Source organism: Piliocolobus tephrosceles, chromosome 7, assembly GCF_002776525.5.
Source record: "Piliocolobus tephrosceles isolate RC106 chromosome 7, ASM277652v3, whole genome shotgun sequence".
Taxonomy (NCBI): domain Eukaryota; kingdom Metazoa; phylum Chordata; class Mammalia; order Primates; family Cercopithecidae; genus Piliocolobus; species Piliocolobus tephrosceles.
In genome coordinates this window covers 18,409,955-18,426,711 of record NC_045440.1, presented here as the reverse complement: position 1 = coordinate 18,426,711, position 16,757 = coordinate 18,409,955, and the positions used below count along the sequence as shown (strand labels likewise).

The following is a 16,757-nucleotide window of genomic DNA, read 5'->3' as shown; positions in this document are numbered from 1 at the left end:
CCTGGGCTCCTGGCATTGTCCATCTTCTTCCTCTTGACCCTCTAGGACACAGTACAGGGCTGCTGCCCAGGTGAATAACAGAGCTTCTGAGTACCTACGACCTTGCTGGCATTGGCCCAAAAGGGAAATGAAGCTCGGCTGGAGAAGTCTGCTTTTGATTCCTCTTCCCTAACCCAGGAAGCTCATTTCGCTACCTGGAACAGGAACCCTCACATCTCCGGGTCTCACTGACAGTCCCCAGCGTGTGACTTTAGCATGGAGATTGTGGCATGTGGGCGTGGGTTCCAATCCCACATCTGTCACTGGTCACTGAGTGGCCAGGGCCACGGCATCCCACCTCTTGAGTCTGTGCCTCAGCCTCCCTTTTTTTTGTTCTAAGACACAAAAACCGTTGCTCTCAGAGAGCTCATATTCTGGTAGAGATACACACAATAAACCCTAAATTTGCAGTAGGCCGAGATTATGCCACTGCACTCCAGCCCGGGCGACAGAGTGAGACTCTGTCTCGATTAAAAATAAATAAATAAATAAGATATGGCTGGATGTGGTGGCTCACACCTGTAATCCCGGTGCTTTCGGAGGCCAAGGTGGGAGGATAGCTTGAGGTTAGGAGTTTAAGACTGGCATGGGCAACATAGCAAGAGACCCCATCTCTACAAAATAAGTTTTTAATTAGCCACGAGTAATGGCATGTGCCGTCATCCCATCTACTCTGGAGGCTAAGGTGGGAGGATCACTTGAGCCCAGGAGTTGGAGGCTGCAGTGAGCTGTGATCACTGTTACCTGCTGCACTCCAGCTTGGATGACAGAATGAGACTTTGTTTGTAAAATTTAAAAATAAATAAAAAATAATAAGTTTAGTACAGGTGAGAGCAAGCATTACGTAGGGAATAAACAGGTTGGTAGAAAGTAATGGGGGAGGGATGCAGGGGTTTCAAGGTCACTGGAGAAAGCCACCTTGCGGAGGTGAGACTCAAGTTGAGAACTAGAAAATGATGTATGTGAAGGCTGATGTATGTGAAGAGCCCAGGAGGAGAATTCCAGGCAGGGGAAGTAGCAGCAAGTGCAGAGACTCCTAGATGGGTCAAGGCTTTGTGTGTTCACCCACCAGGAAGGAGATGAGCGTGGCTGTCCCTGTGGACATGCAGGACAAGGTGAGGAGTCCGCATTGTACTCTAACACAGTGGGAAGCCTGCAAGGGTTTCCATTAGGAAGTGCTATGACCTGGACGCTTCGGATGTGTCTGATGAACAGACTGGGGCAAGACACCTGGGGAAAGGCCCAGGTGAGAGGAGATGGAGGTGAGAGGAGATGGAGGTGAGAGCCATAAACAGATCCATTTAGCACCGATGTTGTCGATAGCCTCCAGCGGTGTCACAGGCTTGAAGGCAACACATACCGTGCACACATCTGAAGACTGCCTACCACGTGCTGGGCATTGTATTTTCCTTCTGTTCGTTTGTTGCATCTCCCTAATGTTCCTATTTAATATTAATGTTTTCATTCTGTAAATGAAGGAACCTCAGAGAGATTGATTTTCAAATCAAACTCCTGCCATGCCACAGCCGATGGTCTGGTCTGTACAGCACTGCAGGTAGAGCTGCTTGTCAATGTGTATTGCATGGGAGGGTCTTTTGGCCCAAAATGACACCCCTGCACGTGGACCAGAGTAGTATTTTCTCCCCATAGGACCTAGAGGTCTCAGCTAAGCTAGAGATGGATGACCTAGGGGGATGAAAACACATTTTGACAGTGTCAAGTTTATTTCAGCAGAGCTACCCTATGCTCCTAAGTCACACCTCTCAGGAATGAGAGGCAGAAAGGTTCCATTTAGAAGGAAAGGACTAGTTTTGGAAAGTGAGTGTGGACATTGAAGATCCCAAAATCCATCGGGATGATGGATGCTGGCAAGGACAATAGGTAACAGATACCAGTAAGAATGCCTAGCATTTATTGAGTGCCTACTATGTACTAACTATTGAGTAAATGTTCCAGAGCTGTTATCTTATGGTGGTATTTCTTAAATTTCTCATAATGATCCTATGAGGTAGGCTTCACTGTGTTTCCTTGAGTCTACAAAGCCATCGATTCAATAAAAGCTTTTCACATCAAAACATGTATTAAACTTATACGATGAAGTTTCATTGTCTTGTGCTTTTCCTAATGAAATATAGAACATATTCATTCATAACGTAACCTCTTTATTCTTCAGGATACTAATGCAAGTTTGAATCAAAGCCTAGATATTCAGAGTCACAGAGTCTCCATGCACAACTGCTAATTGTGCAAAATATATGTAAAATAAAATTAAAATTAAAAAACAGAGTCAGAGAGTTTCTGGCTCCCTTTCAGCTGTGTCCATGCAGTTCTCCATGTTCCACCTGGGATTTCTTTAGCCCCTTTAGGACGGATGGTGTAATTTAGAGCTGAGCAAAGAACAGAGGCTCCTTCCGCATCTCCTAGTTTATTAAACTTGTGACTTTCCCCCTCTTAATTGGATCATCTGTCTTTTAACTGAGAAATACTTCACGGTGCATGACAATCACACAACCTTTTCTAGCTTTGAAAATCGTGTGATCTAAACTTAGAGATTTGCCTGAATCTGCACATGTGCTGGCATTGACATCCCAAATTCTCCTGTCTGGTGACTGACAAGGTTGTTATTGTTTGAGCATTGATTATTAGATGCTATCCTATTACTTAAAAAAAAAAAAAAAAATGCCCAGTCTGGTGGCTCACGCCTGCAGTCCTGGCACTTTGGGAGGCTGAGACAGGTGGATCACCTGAGGTCAGGAATTCGAGACTAGCCTGTCCAACATGGCAAAACCCCGTCTCTAGTAAAAAATACAAAGGTTAGCTAGGCATGGTGGTGCTCACCTGTAATCCCAGCAACCTGGGAGGCTGAGGTGGGAGAATCACTTGAACGCAGGAGGCAGAGGTTGCAGTGAGCCAAGATCACACCACTGCACTCCGGACTGGGTGACAGAGCGAGACTCCATATCAAAAAAAAATAAAAAATAAAAAAATAAGGATATATTAGAATTAGTTTGTAACACTGAAGGTTAAAGTTGTTGAACGGTTTACCTTCCATGTCATAGCTGGCAGGTGATGTAACTAGAATGCACACCAAGTCGGCTGGGTACTTCTCAACATTCAGGCTGTAATGACTGCTTTTGTCAAGGTTACCAAAGATCTCCACATGGCCAAATACATTGACTAATTCTCAATTGTTGTCTGACTTCAGCAGCACTTGACACCTTGTTTTTTTTTTTTTTTTTTTTTTTTGAGACAGGATCTCACTCTGTTGCCCAGGCTGGAGTGCAGTGGTGTGATCTCAGCTCACTGCAACCTCTGCCTCCTGGGTTCCTCAGCTTCCTGAGTAGCTGGCACTACAGGTGCATGCCACCATGTCCAATTTGCCAGGCTAATTTTTTGTAGTTTTAGTAGAGACGGGCTTTCACCATGTTGGTCAGGCCGGTCTTTGAACTCCTGACCTCAGGTGATCCCTCTGCCTAGGCCTCCCAAAGTGCTGGGATTACAGGCATGAGCCATTGCTCCTGACCATTTAACACCATTTTTAGGAAACAATTTCTTGACTTGACTTTCTTAGGTCTTCTATTTCCGCATCACCCTGAAAACCTCTGCTACCCTTCCTCACTTCTCCTAACCTGCCTGACCTCTGGATGCTGAGTACTCCATGTTAACCATCCTCAGGCTTCTCTTGTCTTTCTGCATCCGCTATTTGGTGACCCCGTCTAGTCTCATAGCCACTTCCACACTCCCAGCTCTGACAAGTGCATCTGCAGCTCCCAGCAGCTGCCCACTCACCCTCCTGCCTACTCTCCATCACTCCCTGGATGCCAGATAGGCTTTGCAAACTGAATGTCTTCAACCAGACTCCTCTCTTTGGCATCGTCCCTGACTCCTTTCTTTGGTTCACTCCCTACATCTGACCCTTTAGCAAGTCCTATCAGCTCAGCCTCAAAATTACGTTGAAAACTGCTTTTTAGAGACAGGGTCTCACTTTCTTGCCCAGACTGGTCTTGCACTCCTGGCCTCAAGTGATCCTCCTGCCTTGGCCTCCCAAAATGCTGGGATTACAGACATGAGCCACCGCCACATCTTAAAACTTAATCCACAACTACCACCCTAGACTAGCTCTATTAGTCTGTAATTGGCCAACACTTCTATCCCCATCTCCTCAAAAGCCTCTTCCCCACCTGGAAGCCAGAGTAACCTTCCCCAACCTAAGGCAGATCCAGGTGTCATCTGCTTAAAGTCATCCAAGGGCTCCTTGTCTCAACCCAAGAAAGCCAGAGCTCTTACAGCCGCGCAGCGTCCTTGTTGTCTGGTGTCTGCTGGCTCCTGGTTTCTGTTTCTCCTTCCCAGCCTTGCTAATGGTTCTCCAGCCAGTCTGCTTGCCGTGAGGGTGTCACACAGCCAAGCTCCCTCTGCCTCAGGGACTCAGGCTTTTACCTGGGCTTCTTTTGGTAACCCTTCTCCCCTGAGATTTTCATATGCTTACACCTCATTTTCTTTTCTTTCTTTATTTCTTTCTTTTTTTTTTTTTTTTGAGTTGGGGTGTCACTCTGTCCACCCAGGCTGGAGTGCAGTGGCACGATTGCTGCTCACTGCAGCCTTGATCCCCGGGGCTCAGATGATTCTCCCACCTCACCCTCCCAAGTAGCTGGGATTACAGGTGCGCACCACCATGCCCAGCTAATTTTTGTATTTTTAGTAGAAACAGGGTTTCTCTAAATTGCCCAGGCTGGTCTCGAACTCCTGGACATAAGCAATCTGCCCACCTTAGCCTCACAGAGTGCTGGGATTACACGTATGAACCAGCATGCCTGGCACCCCCCTCATTTTCTTGAGGCCTTTTAAAATGCTACCCTAACAAAAGAGATCTTCCTGCATAAAGCAGCCGCCTCCCAGAATTCTGTTCTGTTCTCTCTGCTCCAGTTTCCCCCGCAGCACTGGTACCACTTGCTATAGTGTACATTGGTTTGCTTCTGGCCTCTCTACACCACTGTAACCCTAAGTTCCGGGAATGCAGGGGCTGTGACTGTTTTAGTCACTTGCCGGTCCTGAGTGTTTAGAGTAGAGGCTCACCTGAAGTGGGCTCCTGGTGAATGTTTGTTGAATTATCAGACAAAGGAAGAAGGAACAGAGCACCCGCTGGTGGAGACAGTGCTGGGCTCTGACATGTGTTTCTTTACTGCCCAGATTTGGAAGTCGGAATAAGCACTGTGCTGTGACCACTCCCACCCACGCTGACTTCTGTCTTGTGTCTTCTTCCAGGTCTACGGCTCTCGCAGGCTCTGTGAGGGCTTTGCTATGACCTCAGTCCCCTCGCGGAGCCAGGACTGCCCCTTGCTGCCGCAGCCTCTCCAGGTGCCGGCCTCGCCCTGCCCCATCCTCAGCCCCAAGTCGCCATGGGCAGCGTCAGTAGCCTCATCTCCGGCCACAGCTTCCACAGCAAGCATTGCCGGGCTTCGCAGTACAAGCTGCGCAAGTCCTCCCACCTCAAGAAGCTCAACCGGTATTCCGATGGGCTGCTGAGGTTTGGCTTCTCCCAGGACTCGGGTCATGGCAAGTCCAGCTCCAAAATGGGCAAGAGCGAAGACTTCTTCTACATCAAGGTCAGCCAGAAAGCCCGGGGCTCGCACCACCCAGATTACACGGCGCTGTCCAGCGGGGACTTAGGGGGCCAGGCTGGGGTGGACTTTGACCCGTCCACACCCCCCAAGCTCATGCCCTTCTCCAATCAGCTAGAAATGGTAAGTGGGGGTCGCTGGCAAGGGTGAGTGGGTTGGAAAGGCAGGAGAAAGCAAAATGGGGGTGGAGAGCCTGGGGGTTCAGGGGGAGTGGTGACCTGAGCATTTAGACTCCAAAAAGCCAGAGCGGCAGGGGTGCGGCAGAAGCCTGTGGCCATACCGCAGAGATCAAAGGTTGCACAAAGGAATCGGAGCATTGCTCAGTCCCCTGAAGCAGAAGTCTCAGGTCAGCCCATAAGCAAAGAGCACAGGGGACATATCAGCTGACCGGAGTCCCACTGAAATGTAGCTGGATTGCCAACGCAGGACGCCTCGGGAAGGAGAGGGAGCCCTGTTCTCATCTAGAAGCACAGACGAAGCGGATGCAGGCCGGGAGTTAACCGCTTCTCTTCCCCCGAAGACTGGTGGGGGTGGGTGGGGTCTTCTCATCTGCTGCCCTGGGGTGCATTAGCTCCTTGCTCAAGCTGCGCCTGGAGGCATCTTTGAATACAGGCTGGAATTTTGTCATCCATTTACCAGAGATGAGGGCAAAAGAGGCCCAGGCACTCAGAAATCCAGCCCTTACACCAGCCCGAGCCCTCATGCATCTCACGAGTGGACCCTGAAATCAATTTTCCTATTCAGTCCTTTGCCCCTTGCCCTGGGGAAATGAATCCCTTGTTTTGATTGAGTAGGAAAGAGCCTCTTATGTTTGCATAGAGCATTCAGCTTTTCAAACTAAGGGGCTTGTAAACTGCAAAGCACTTTACCAGGGAAAATTACAGTTTTAAAAAAGGATTGTGATTTGGAGTGAGCCTCCCAACCCTGGAAGGAGACCAGGTCCATGTCCTTGCTCCAGGCTTAATGGAAGAGGCAGTGAACAGGAAGAAGGGATGGACCTAGAGAAGGACGGCAAGCTGGGCCAGCCTAATGTCCTAACCTGCTCCACACAGAGACCTAGAGCCTCAAGATGGTGTTTGTCACCTCAGGAGGGCTGGGACAAACTGGTGGCAGGTTGCTATTTCATGGAACAAAGTGCCCAAGTCACCATTAGGGTTTTTTTCTTTCCTAAGAGAGATTTATCACATTCTGCTGCCTCAAAGCAACAGGCAAGGTATGCTAAGACAAGTGACCGAGAGGGGTGCTGCATGTGCTCAGAGAACCCAGATTGGCTCAAGGTCGGCACACGTGCCCGGGGAGGGAGGGTGCAATGTGCGTGCAGGGGAGGCATGAATCACCGCAGTCCTTTTCCTCTACAGGGCTCCGAGAAGGGTGCAGTGAGGCCCACAGCCTTCAAGCCTGTGCTGCCACGGTCAGGAGCCATCCTGCACTCCTCCCCGGAGAGTGCCAGTCACCAGCTGCACCCCGCCCCTCCAGACAAGCCCAAGGAGCAGGAGCTGAAGCCTGGCCTGTGCTCTGGGGCGCTGTCTGACTCCGGCCGGAACTCCATGTCCAGCCTGCCCACACACAGCACCAGCAGCAGCTACCAGCTGGACCCGCTGGTCACACCCGTGGGACCCACCAGCCGTTTTGGGGGCTCTGCCCACAACATCACCCAGGGCATCATCCTCCAGGACAGCAACATGATGAGCCTGAAGGCTCTGTCTTTCTCTGACGGAGGTAGCAAGCTGGGCCACCCGAACAAGGCAGACAAGGGCCCCTCGTGCGTCCGCTCCCCCATCTCCACAGACGAGTGCAGCATCCAGGAGCTGGAGCAGAAGCTATTGGAGAGGGAAGGCGCACTCCAGAAACTGCAGCGCAGCTTCGAGGAGAAGGAGCTCGCCTCCAGCCTGGCCTACGAGGAGCGGCAGCGGCGCTGCAGGGACGAACTGGAGGGCCCAGAGCCCAAAGGCGGCAGCAAGCTCAAGCAGGCCTCACAGAAGAGCCAGCGCGCACAGCAGGTCCTCCACCTGCAGGTACTGCAGCTTCAGCAGGAAAAGCGGCAGCTCCGGCAGGAGCTTGAGAGCCTCATGAAGGAGCAGGACCTGCTGGAGACCAAGCTCAGGTCCTACGAGAGGGAGAAGACCAGCTTCGGCCCCGCGCTGGAGGAGACCCAGTGGGAGGTGAGGCCACGCAACGCTCATGGGCTTGGGTGGTCAGCGGTTTGGTGCCAGTCCCCCTCCTCTCCTTCTGGTGCTGGCCAATAGCGTGCAAACACAGACCGTGCAGGCAAGTGAGGCTCACGTGCTGGTTTTATCACCCAAAGACGGGGTTCCCTGCAAACCATGTTGGGGGATCGACTTACTTCTGAGCTTCCTCCTATCCCCACCATCACCCTCATGGCCCCTAGATTTCAGTTTCCCCAAGTGAGCCATGAACCAAGAAGCCGGAAGCCAGATGACCAAGGCTCAGCCAGGCTATGGGCCAGCCTCCCTTCAGTCTGCTCACAGGAGGCTCAGAAGAAGCACAAGCTATGCCTGAGTTCACGCAGGGCCAGGAGCCCAAGAGAGCACAGAATGTATTTGTTGCTTTGGAGGGAGGGACCGCAGCCACTAGGAAGAGACACCCCATTGGTGGCAGGTTTCAGTGATGGAAGTGGCCACTCTTTGCAAAAGTGTAAGTGGAACTTCTATTTGGTGAGCTGAGATGGAAACCTAGGAGAGGAAGGAAAGAGTCACACGCTCACACATTTACACACTCACACTCACTCACTCACCCGGTCACACTTGGAAATGAGGCATCCGGACCTGACCGTGCTGGAGAACCCCATAACCTCTGCATCCTATTAGTAGGAAACCAGCTTTTCTCACCAGCCCGGTGGTCTGGATGAGCCATGGAGTTCAAGTCTGTCGTTGAGGCTCTTTACATGCTCGCACCCTGCTTGGTCTGTCCACGTGCCTGCCTCACCCCCAGTTCAGAGTTCAAATCTCAATCTACACGCAAACCCCTGTCTATTTGCAAGTCAACAACCAGTGGTTTAACTTGCCCGCTGCTGGCAGCTGTATCACCCTCATTTAACACCAATTGTATTGGTCTCTGTGTCAGCCTGATTTCTGTCATCCATGTTTATGCCCACACCCTCTGACCTCACCCCTGCATGCACCCAGCCCTCCTCTCTCCTCTCTACTGGGGTAAAGACTACATTGCAAATTCACTGCTGTACCCAGTGACTAGTACCATGCTGGTTTGGATGCAGAGCCCAGTCCACATCTGCCAAACGAGGAATCATTGTCTTCTCCTCTTGCTCTTCTTCTCTATTTCCACTCCTATCCCCCATCAAAATGTGGCCAACAGCAATGATGAACACCAAAGCCACAGGTTAGATCCATGTGTCTCTGGATCTTGGCCATTTGGGGTCATGGGAGACCAAGGCCAGTCTGGCTAAATCTTAAGAGTGAATGAAGGCCAGAGCATGTGGCTCTACAAAATGGATTCTTGGAGCAAGCCTGGAAGCCACCTTCACATTTCCTTTCTCAGTAGAAATGTCCCCTTGCCCTCAGTGAAACACTGCACAGTCCTGGAGAAAATCCGACCCTACCCAGGATGCCTGCTTGGGACCAAGAATTTCATTCCAAGGCCAACCCCGTATTCATGTCATGAAGGGAGTGACACAGTCATAGCTGAGGCATGGGCCTGGCTTTGAACCTCAGCTTGACCGCTTATGATCCAGGTGATTCTAAATACGTTAGCCACGGTGACAATGGGGTGTAGTGATTAAACTGTTAGCATCACATCCTTAGTCTTATACTTTATATAATATATATATATAAGCCCTCACGCTGGTCACTTCACCAGCTATTTCTCATAACCTCTCTGTGCCTCAGTTTCATTGATGTAAATTGAAGCTTAGTAATAGCACCTACTTCATCGGGTTGTAAGGAATAGATGAACAAATGTAGGGCTTGGCACTTAATAACACTATAAATTATTAATGAAAGTATGTTTATAATATACTTACGTGTGGCTAGGCGTGGTGACTCACACCTGCAATCCCAGCACTTTGGGAGGCCGAGGCAGCCAGATCACTTGAGGTCAGGAATTCAAGACCATCCTGGCCAACATGATGACACCCCATCTCTACTAAAAAAACAAAAACCAGCCAGGCGTGGTGGCAGGTGCCTATAATCCCAGCTACTTGGGAGGCTGAGGCAGGAGAATCGGGAGGGGAGGCGGAGGTTGCAGTGAGCCAAGATCGCGCCACTGCACTCCAGCCTGGGTGACAAAGTGAGACTTCTTCTCCAATAACAACAATAATAATACACTATGTGTCATTATACATGATGATGATGATTTTATCAGTTTACTATATAGCCTAGCTCGATAACCTGGGGAAAAGGTCACAGCAATGTCCAGCTTACTTTCAGATTGGACAAAGGCTGGAATGCCTAACACCAGGCCCCCGCACCCGGAGTGGCTTGGTTATTTTAGGCAGCTGAGCTGTCAGTTCCCTGGGTAAGGACACTCACGTCTTGGCGCTCTGTCTCTATCCCGCCCTCGGCAGGTGTGCCAGAAGTCAGGTGAGATCTCCCTCCTGAAGCAGCAGCTGAAGGAGTCCCAGACGGAGGTGAACGCCAAGGCTAGCGAGATCCTGGGTCTCAAGGCGCAGCTGAAGGACACGCGGGGCAAGCTGGAGGGCCTGGAGTTGAGGACCCAGGACCTGGAGGGGGCCCTGCGCACCAAGGGCCTGGAGCTGGAGGTCTGTGAGAATGAGCTGCAGCGCAAGAAGAACGAGGCAGAGCTGCTGCGGGAGAAGGTGAACCTGCTGGAGCAGGAGCTGCAGGAGCTGCGGGCCCAGGCCGTGCTGGCCCGCGACATGGTGCCACCCACCTTCCCGGAGGATGTCCCCGCCTTGCAGCGGGAGCTGGAGCGGCTGCGGGCCGAGCTGCGGGAGGAGAGGCAAGGCCATGACCAGATGTCCTCGGGCTTCCAGCACGAGCGGCTGGTGTGGAAGGAGGAGAAGGAGAAGGTGATTCAGTACCAGAAGCAGCTGCAGCAGAGCTACGTGGCCATGTACCAGCGGAACCAGCGCCTGGAGAAGGCCCTGCAGCAGCTGGCACGTGGGGACAGCGCCGGGGAGCCCTTGGAGGTTGACCTGGAAGGGGCTGACATCCCCTACGAGGACATCATAGCCACTGAGATCTGAGGGGCTGCCTGGGAAGGCGAGTCTGGGGACCTGGCACTGGGAGGCAGGGCTGTCCTGTGCCTCCCCCTTGCTCAGCAACCCAGACCCCTCTGAGAGACACCACTCCCTGGGACACAGACCCGGGACCCCCGAGGGAGGGCACAATGGCCTTTCCTTCCCTCTCTGATTTCCCAGTGTTCACCAGCCCTGCAGCCCACCAGGCCTCAGGCCCTGACTCCTCTGGCTTTCCCAGGAGATGAGTCCAGGGGTCTCTCTGCTTTGGTTAAGGGCTCCCTGAACTTTGGCCTTTGTTCAAAATAGGTATCCTCTCCCCCTCCTCCAGGGAAGTGGCCACAGCAAGTACAGGGGCTCCCCTCCGCTTCTCATCCCAACCTCTCTTTCCTCCTGGACACATCGGAATGCCTTGGAAATAGAAAGAAGCCATATATGACCAGAAGCCTTGGAACCGGCCCCATCAGAACCTGAGCTATTCTCTGGCCGCAGAGGTGTAGGGGTGAAATGAGCTGTGGTGAAGCTGGCTTTGAAACCTCAGGGCTGTCCTGGGCCCGGCAAGCCACAGGAAGGAGGGGAGAGCCAGGCAGCCCGCAGTGTGGAGACGCTGTCACAGCCAGAGGAGGGCAGAGGGAAAATCCAAGGGTTGGGAACCAGTGGCGGGCGATGGCCAACCCCTGGGACCCAGTCCCCGTTTACTGGTTCTTGCGAATGGGAGCTGAGCAGCCTCTGGACAGCCAGTGACGTTTGACCTCAGTGACCATTCTTCTTTAAGCCATAGACCCTGAGACCCCCGGCTGGGTGCTGGGAACCGACGGTTGAAGCCACCATGAACCAGAGGGTGTGGCTTTCCGGTTGCCCTCGGGGAGCCTCCCCATCTCTCCAGCTGGGGCCTGAGGCTGGGAGTCCCTACCTGGTTCACAGTGGCCGGCGGCTACTCTGGAATGTTTTTCCTTCCCCAGAATCAAGCTTTTCCTTGACCCAGAAGAGCTCATATCACTAAGACGGCACATGTGTGATCTGGGCATTTTCCTCCTCTGCCTACAGCCAGGTTCGGTGGCACACCTTTCCCCCTTAGCACCTTCAGGGCTGAGTTCTGGGTTTCTACAGGTCAGGACGGCTCCTCAGAGTGCCAGGGAGCCAGAGCCCCAAGCAGGAAGAAAAAGAGGCATATACACAGCAGTGTGCATAGCCAGGCCACCAGCCATCCTCCCTCCACCTCATGCCCCCATTTGTCCCAGACTAAAGGACCCAGAGAGCAGCTCCCTTTCTCAGGAGCTTGGGCAGTGGCCCAGGGAGTCCAGAGTTTCTCTGCAGATGTGCAGAGCTGGAGGTGGTGGTGAAGGATAAAAGGGAGTTTCTGTGTTGTTTGGTTCAGGGATTTTATTTTTATTTTTATTTTTATGAGACAGGGTCTTGCTCTGTCCCCCAGGCTGGAGTGCAGTGGCATGATCATAGCTCACTGCAGCCTCATACTCCTGGGCTCAAGCAATCCTCCTGCCTCAGCCTTCCAGCTAGCTGGGACTACAGGTGCACGCCAACATGCCTGGCTAAGTTTTCATTTTTTTTGTAGGGACGGGGTCTCGTTTTGTTGCCAAACGTGGTCTCGAACTTCTGGCCTCAAGCAATCCACCTGCCTTGGCCTCCCAAAGTGCTGAGATTACAGATGTGAGCCACCGTGCCTGGCCAGATTTTTCTTTTATTCTTCTTTCTTTCTTTTTTGCTTTCTTGTCTTTTCAGAAGCAAGCCAGACCTAGCAGGCTGTTCCATGTGCTATTTTTGACTGTAGCCACAGCTGCTGTTCTCAGGACAGCAGCCCTTCCCACATGCCTGTGCCTGCTGCCTGCTGAGATGAGGAGGGGAGCGTCTGGGAACTTGCGAGTACGAGGCCAGTCCCCATTTCTGCCTCGCCCACCCCTGGCCCTTAGAGACCCTGAGGTGGAAGTGGGGAGATGCTTCTCTCCTTGTCCCCTGCCCTCATGGGTCCTAGCCCTTCGCTGAGTGTGCGCTGAGGCCAGAGTCACCTTTTCTGTGGCTGACTCTGGGGTTAAACGGTGCCCATCCTGCCATCCTCAAATGACAGAGGAGGTTTTCTAGAATTTCAAACCATTGCTCTTAGACCCAAGCTAGGTTTAAACCTGGAATCTACAAGCCAAAAGTCCCTCCCTGCCTGGGGGCGGTACCCTCCATTGGGCACAGTTCAGGCCCAAGTCAAAGATGTCCCATTCCTTGCCCCCCGGCCCTCATTTCCTTCATTTCCACCAGGCTGTGCCTTGTTTGAGTTTTTCCTCCCAGTGAGACTGCCCCATGGAGAGAAAGGAAAGGGCTGGGTCCCCCTCCCCCGGCTGGAGACCCCCCGCAACCCCAGGAAAGAGCAGCCAGAGTCCAGTGCTCTGCCCTCAGACGTTGCCTGAGAAGAAGTGGCTGCCACACCGAGGGGAAGGCCCTGAGGCATGAGGCTGTGCTCCGCCATGGTGTCCCGGTGCCCTGCATACACGGGGGCGTGCAGCCTTCTCCGTATCTCCATGGCCCTGGCCCAGGCCGGCCCAGACGTGTTCCCCCCAGGCCTTGTCCAACATCTGAGGTGGCAGATGTCTTCCCTGGGCTGCCACCAGCCCCGGCCCCGGAGTGGCCCACCGTGGCACTAGAATGCAGATGTCCCGCCACCTCGCGACCTCATCTTCTTGTGGGTGTTCTTTCCCGCCCTGTCCAAAAGCGCCCTCACTATTCTTGGACCATGCCAGATGCTGCCTCTATGGAAAGAGGCTCTGGACAGCAGAGGCCTCCAAGCACAGAGCCTGGCCCCAGGCCCCAGATGGGGTGGTCTTCCTGCCCTTCCCTCTGGGCACGCCTGCTGGCACGCTGACCCACTCGAATGGACCAACCTGCTGTGTCCCCAAAGGATGCCTGCAGGAGGGAGCAGCGCTCCGCACCACCTCACCAAGGATCGAACTCTGCCCCTGGGCCTTGGAATGACTGGACTCTCACGGGGTTCCCTCCTAGCTCTCCTGGTGAACTCCTGCCAGGCACTCGCAGCCCCTATAGCACTGAGCTCACATGAGACTGGGATGTGGGGGGCATCTCTCCCCAAGGAGGCACTCGCTGAGCCTCCTGTGCCTGGTCCTATCCTGGGCCACGTCTTAGGTGAGACAGTTGCCTGAAACTAAGCCAGGCTGGGCTGTAGGAGCAGCAGCTTTGGGAGAGGGATTTCCCTGCAGACCTCAAGTCATCATGCAGTGGGTGCTGCCATGACAGAGGCTGTACCCCTGGGCCAGCGAGGCTGCTCACCCACCTCTTGTGCAAGGTGGGCTTCGTGCTGTGCCTGTAGGCAGAGCTGGAGCCCCCCGCAGAGGCGGGCTGGGACAGACCAGCATTTGGAAGATGTACATAGTTGTTTTTTTCTCTTTGTGGTTTCTTGTTGGGTTTGCTTTGCTTTTGACAGCTTCATTTTATTTTTGATGTCACTTTTTGGCCATGTAAACTATTTGTTGCAATTTTATGTTTTTATTTATGAATAAAGAATGCCATTTCTCACGCTCTCTAGAGCCACACGTGTCTGCCCTCCTCTCCCCTCGCTATGGTGTGGCAGCTCCCTGGCACTTCTTCCCTTGGAACAGGAAAGATGACGTCCCTTCCACCAGTGAGGGGGGTGAGGAAGGCGGCACAGGGCAGTGGGAAAGGAGGGCCCAGGGGTCAGATAGGCTTTAGCTGGCCCCTGCCCCCATCACCTACCCCGGGACCTTATCTGTGAAATGAGAGGAAAAGGGACCCAGGGACAGGTGCCCCTGTAGAGTCGGAGCATCCTCTCCAAAAGATAGCCCCTCCCCACCCAAACCACATGCCCCACCGGCTGCTTACCTCGCCAGCCAACTCCTGGGTCTACCGCATATGGCCTATTGGCAAAAGACCAGCGTGGCTATAGTTGCCACTGCCCCAGGGCCCCCTGGTGGGGCAGGTGCAGTCACCACCATGGCCATCTGTCCAGCCTTCTTGGTTCCAGCCTACCCGGTGCCCCCTTGACAACCTTCCCTACTATCCCGGGCTCACAGCCTAGGCCCAGAGGGCTGCTGCTCAGGTGGCAGGAGACAGAAGGGACATGTTAGGAGGAAATTGAAATCGCAAGGCAGCCTAGGGGGCACAAAAGGGGCAGATGACAAGGCCTCTGAGGTGGGGAAGGTTAGTGTAGACTGGGGGGTCTGGGGAGAGGCAGGCAGTAGAAGACTTGGGGCAAGGATAGGACACAGGAAGAGTGGCAGGGAGGAAAGGACTAGAAACATGTCTCGGGGGCAGGCGTTCACACAGCTCCCTGCCCACCTGTGATGGGAAAAGAGTAGCACTGGGGGTTGGAGAGGCAGGAGGACCAGGGTGCAGGGGCCCACGCAGAAGCTCAACTCACTGAGCCAGGACAGGAGCCAAATTCTGATTAACACAGAAGCCCCAGCTTTGGGACAAAGGGGTCATGTCCAACCTGGGGTAACTCTTCCCCATCTTCCTCCTAGACCTGGCCCAGGCTGGTGACCTCACTAAAACATGCCTCTCACTAATCACACTCTTGGGTTACCCCTTCCTCTTTAATTCAAGCAGGCCCAGAGATTCATTTTAACCAATGGGATACAACAGGAGTGATGCTCTGCCAGTTTCAGCCTAAGCCTAGAAAGCCTAGCAGCTTCTACTTTGATTCTATTATTTGAGGCAGGGTCTCACTCTGTCACCCAGGCTGGAGAGTGCAGTGGTGCGATCATGGCCTACTGAGGCCTTGACTTTGTGGGCTCGAGCAATCCTCGTGCCTCAGCCCCCCAAGTAGCTAGAACCACAAGCATGCACCACCATACCTGGCTAATTTTTAAATTTTTTTGTGGAGATGAGGTCAGGGGTCACTATGTTGCCCAGGCTGGTCTCAAACTCCTGGCCTGAAGCCATCCTCCCACCTCAGCCTCCCAAAGTGCTAGGATTACAGGCATGAGCCCCTGTGCCTGGCCCGCTTCCACTTTTAGACTCTTGGTAGCCCTAAGATGCCACATAAGAAGCCCACCCTCCTGTTTTGCTGGAAAGGCCATGTAGAGTAGGAGGGGTCACTTGTCCCAGAGTCTCAGCTAGGTCCCGCATCCAGCTGAGCGCAGCTGAGTGACTACCCTGGACCCAGCCGACCCCATGGGGAACAGAGCCTTGTTCCCCACTCTGCCCTGCCACAGTCCTTACCCTGAGATCCCTAAGGACAGTAAATGACGATGTGTTTAAGCCGCTGACGTCAGGGATCTATTACACGGCATAAAGACACATCACCAGAATGCCTGACAGCACGCTCCTTTGCTTGCCATTTCACAAGCCTCTTTCCATCCAAAGGGCTCAGAATGACATAAAAAAAGCACCCCTAGGAAACCACAGGGCTGGCCGGGTGTGGTGACTCACACCTATAATCCCAGCACGTTGGGAGGCTGAGGCGGGCAGATTACCTGAGGTCAGGAGTTCGAGACCAGCCTGGCCAACATGGCAAAACCCCGTCTCTCCTAAAAATACAAAAATTAGCTGGGCATGGTAGTGCAAGCCTGTAATCCCAGCTACTCAGGAGGCTGAGGCAGGAGAATCGCTTGAATCTGGGAGGCAGAGGTTGCAGTGAGCCGAGATTGCACCACTGCACTCCAACCTGGGCAACAGAGCAAGACTCTGTCTCAAAAACAAACAAACAAACAAAAAAAGATAAAGAAAAGCACAGACCCATGGGAAAGACCATTCCAGATGGAAGAGAAGTGGTGAGGAAAGGGGACAAAAGAGTAGAGAAACTAGGGCTTTTCCTGACCCCATTTCCTCCAGAGCCCTGCCTAGGACATAGCCTCTCTGGAGCCTCCCAAACATGCTTATTGTTTTATTTTTTGTCTTGTTTTGTTGTAGAGATGGGATCTCACTATATTGTCCAGGCTGGTCTCAAA

At 53.0% G+C, this 16,757-nt stretch overlaps 1 protein-coding gene across 2 annotated transcripts in view; it reads left to right on the top strand.

Moving 5' to 3' along the window:
• Positions 1–14,367, top strand: part of LZTS1 (leucine zipper tumor suppressor 1) — a 57,505-nt gene extending 43,138 nt beyond the window's left edge. For both annotated transcript variants that reach the window (XM_023216857.3, XM_026453903.2), the window contains exons 2-4: positions 5,302–5,780; positions 7,016–7,819; positions 10,198–14,367. In XM_023216857.3, coding sequence (XP_023072625.1) covers positions 5,436–5,780; positions 7,016–7,819; positions 10,198–10,839 — 1,791 coding nt within the window. In that variant the 5' untranslated portion in view covers positions 5,302–5,435 and the 3' untranslated portion in view covers positions 10,840–14,367. The remainder of the gene's footprint in view (positions 1–5,301; positions 5,781–7,015; positions 7,820–10,197) is intronic.
• The last annotated feature ends 2,390 nt before the right edge of the window (positions 14,368–16,757 follow it).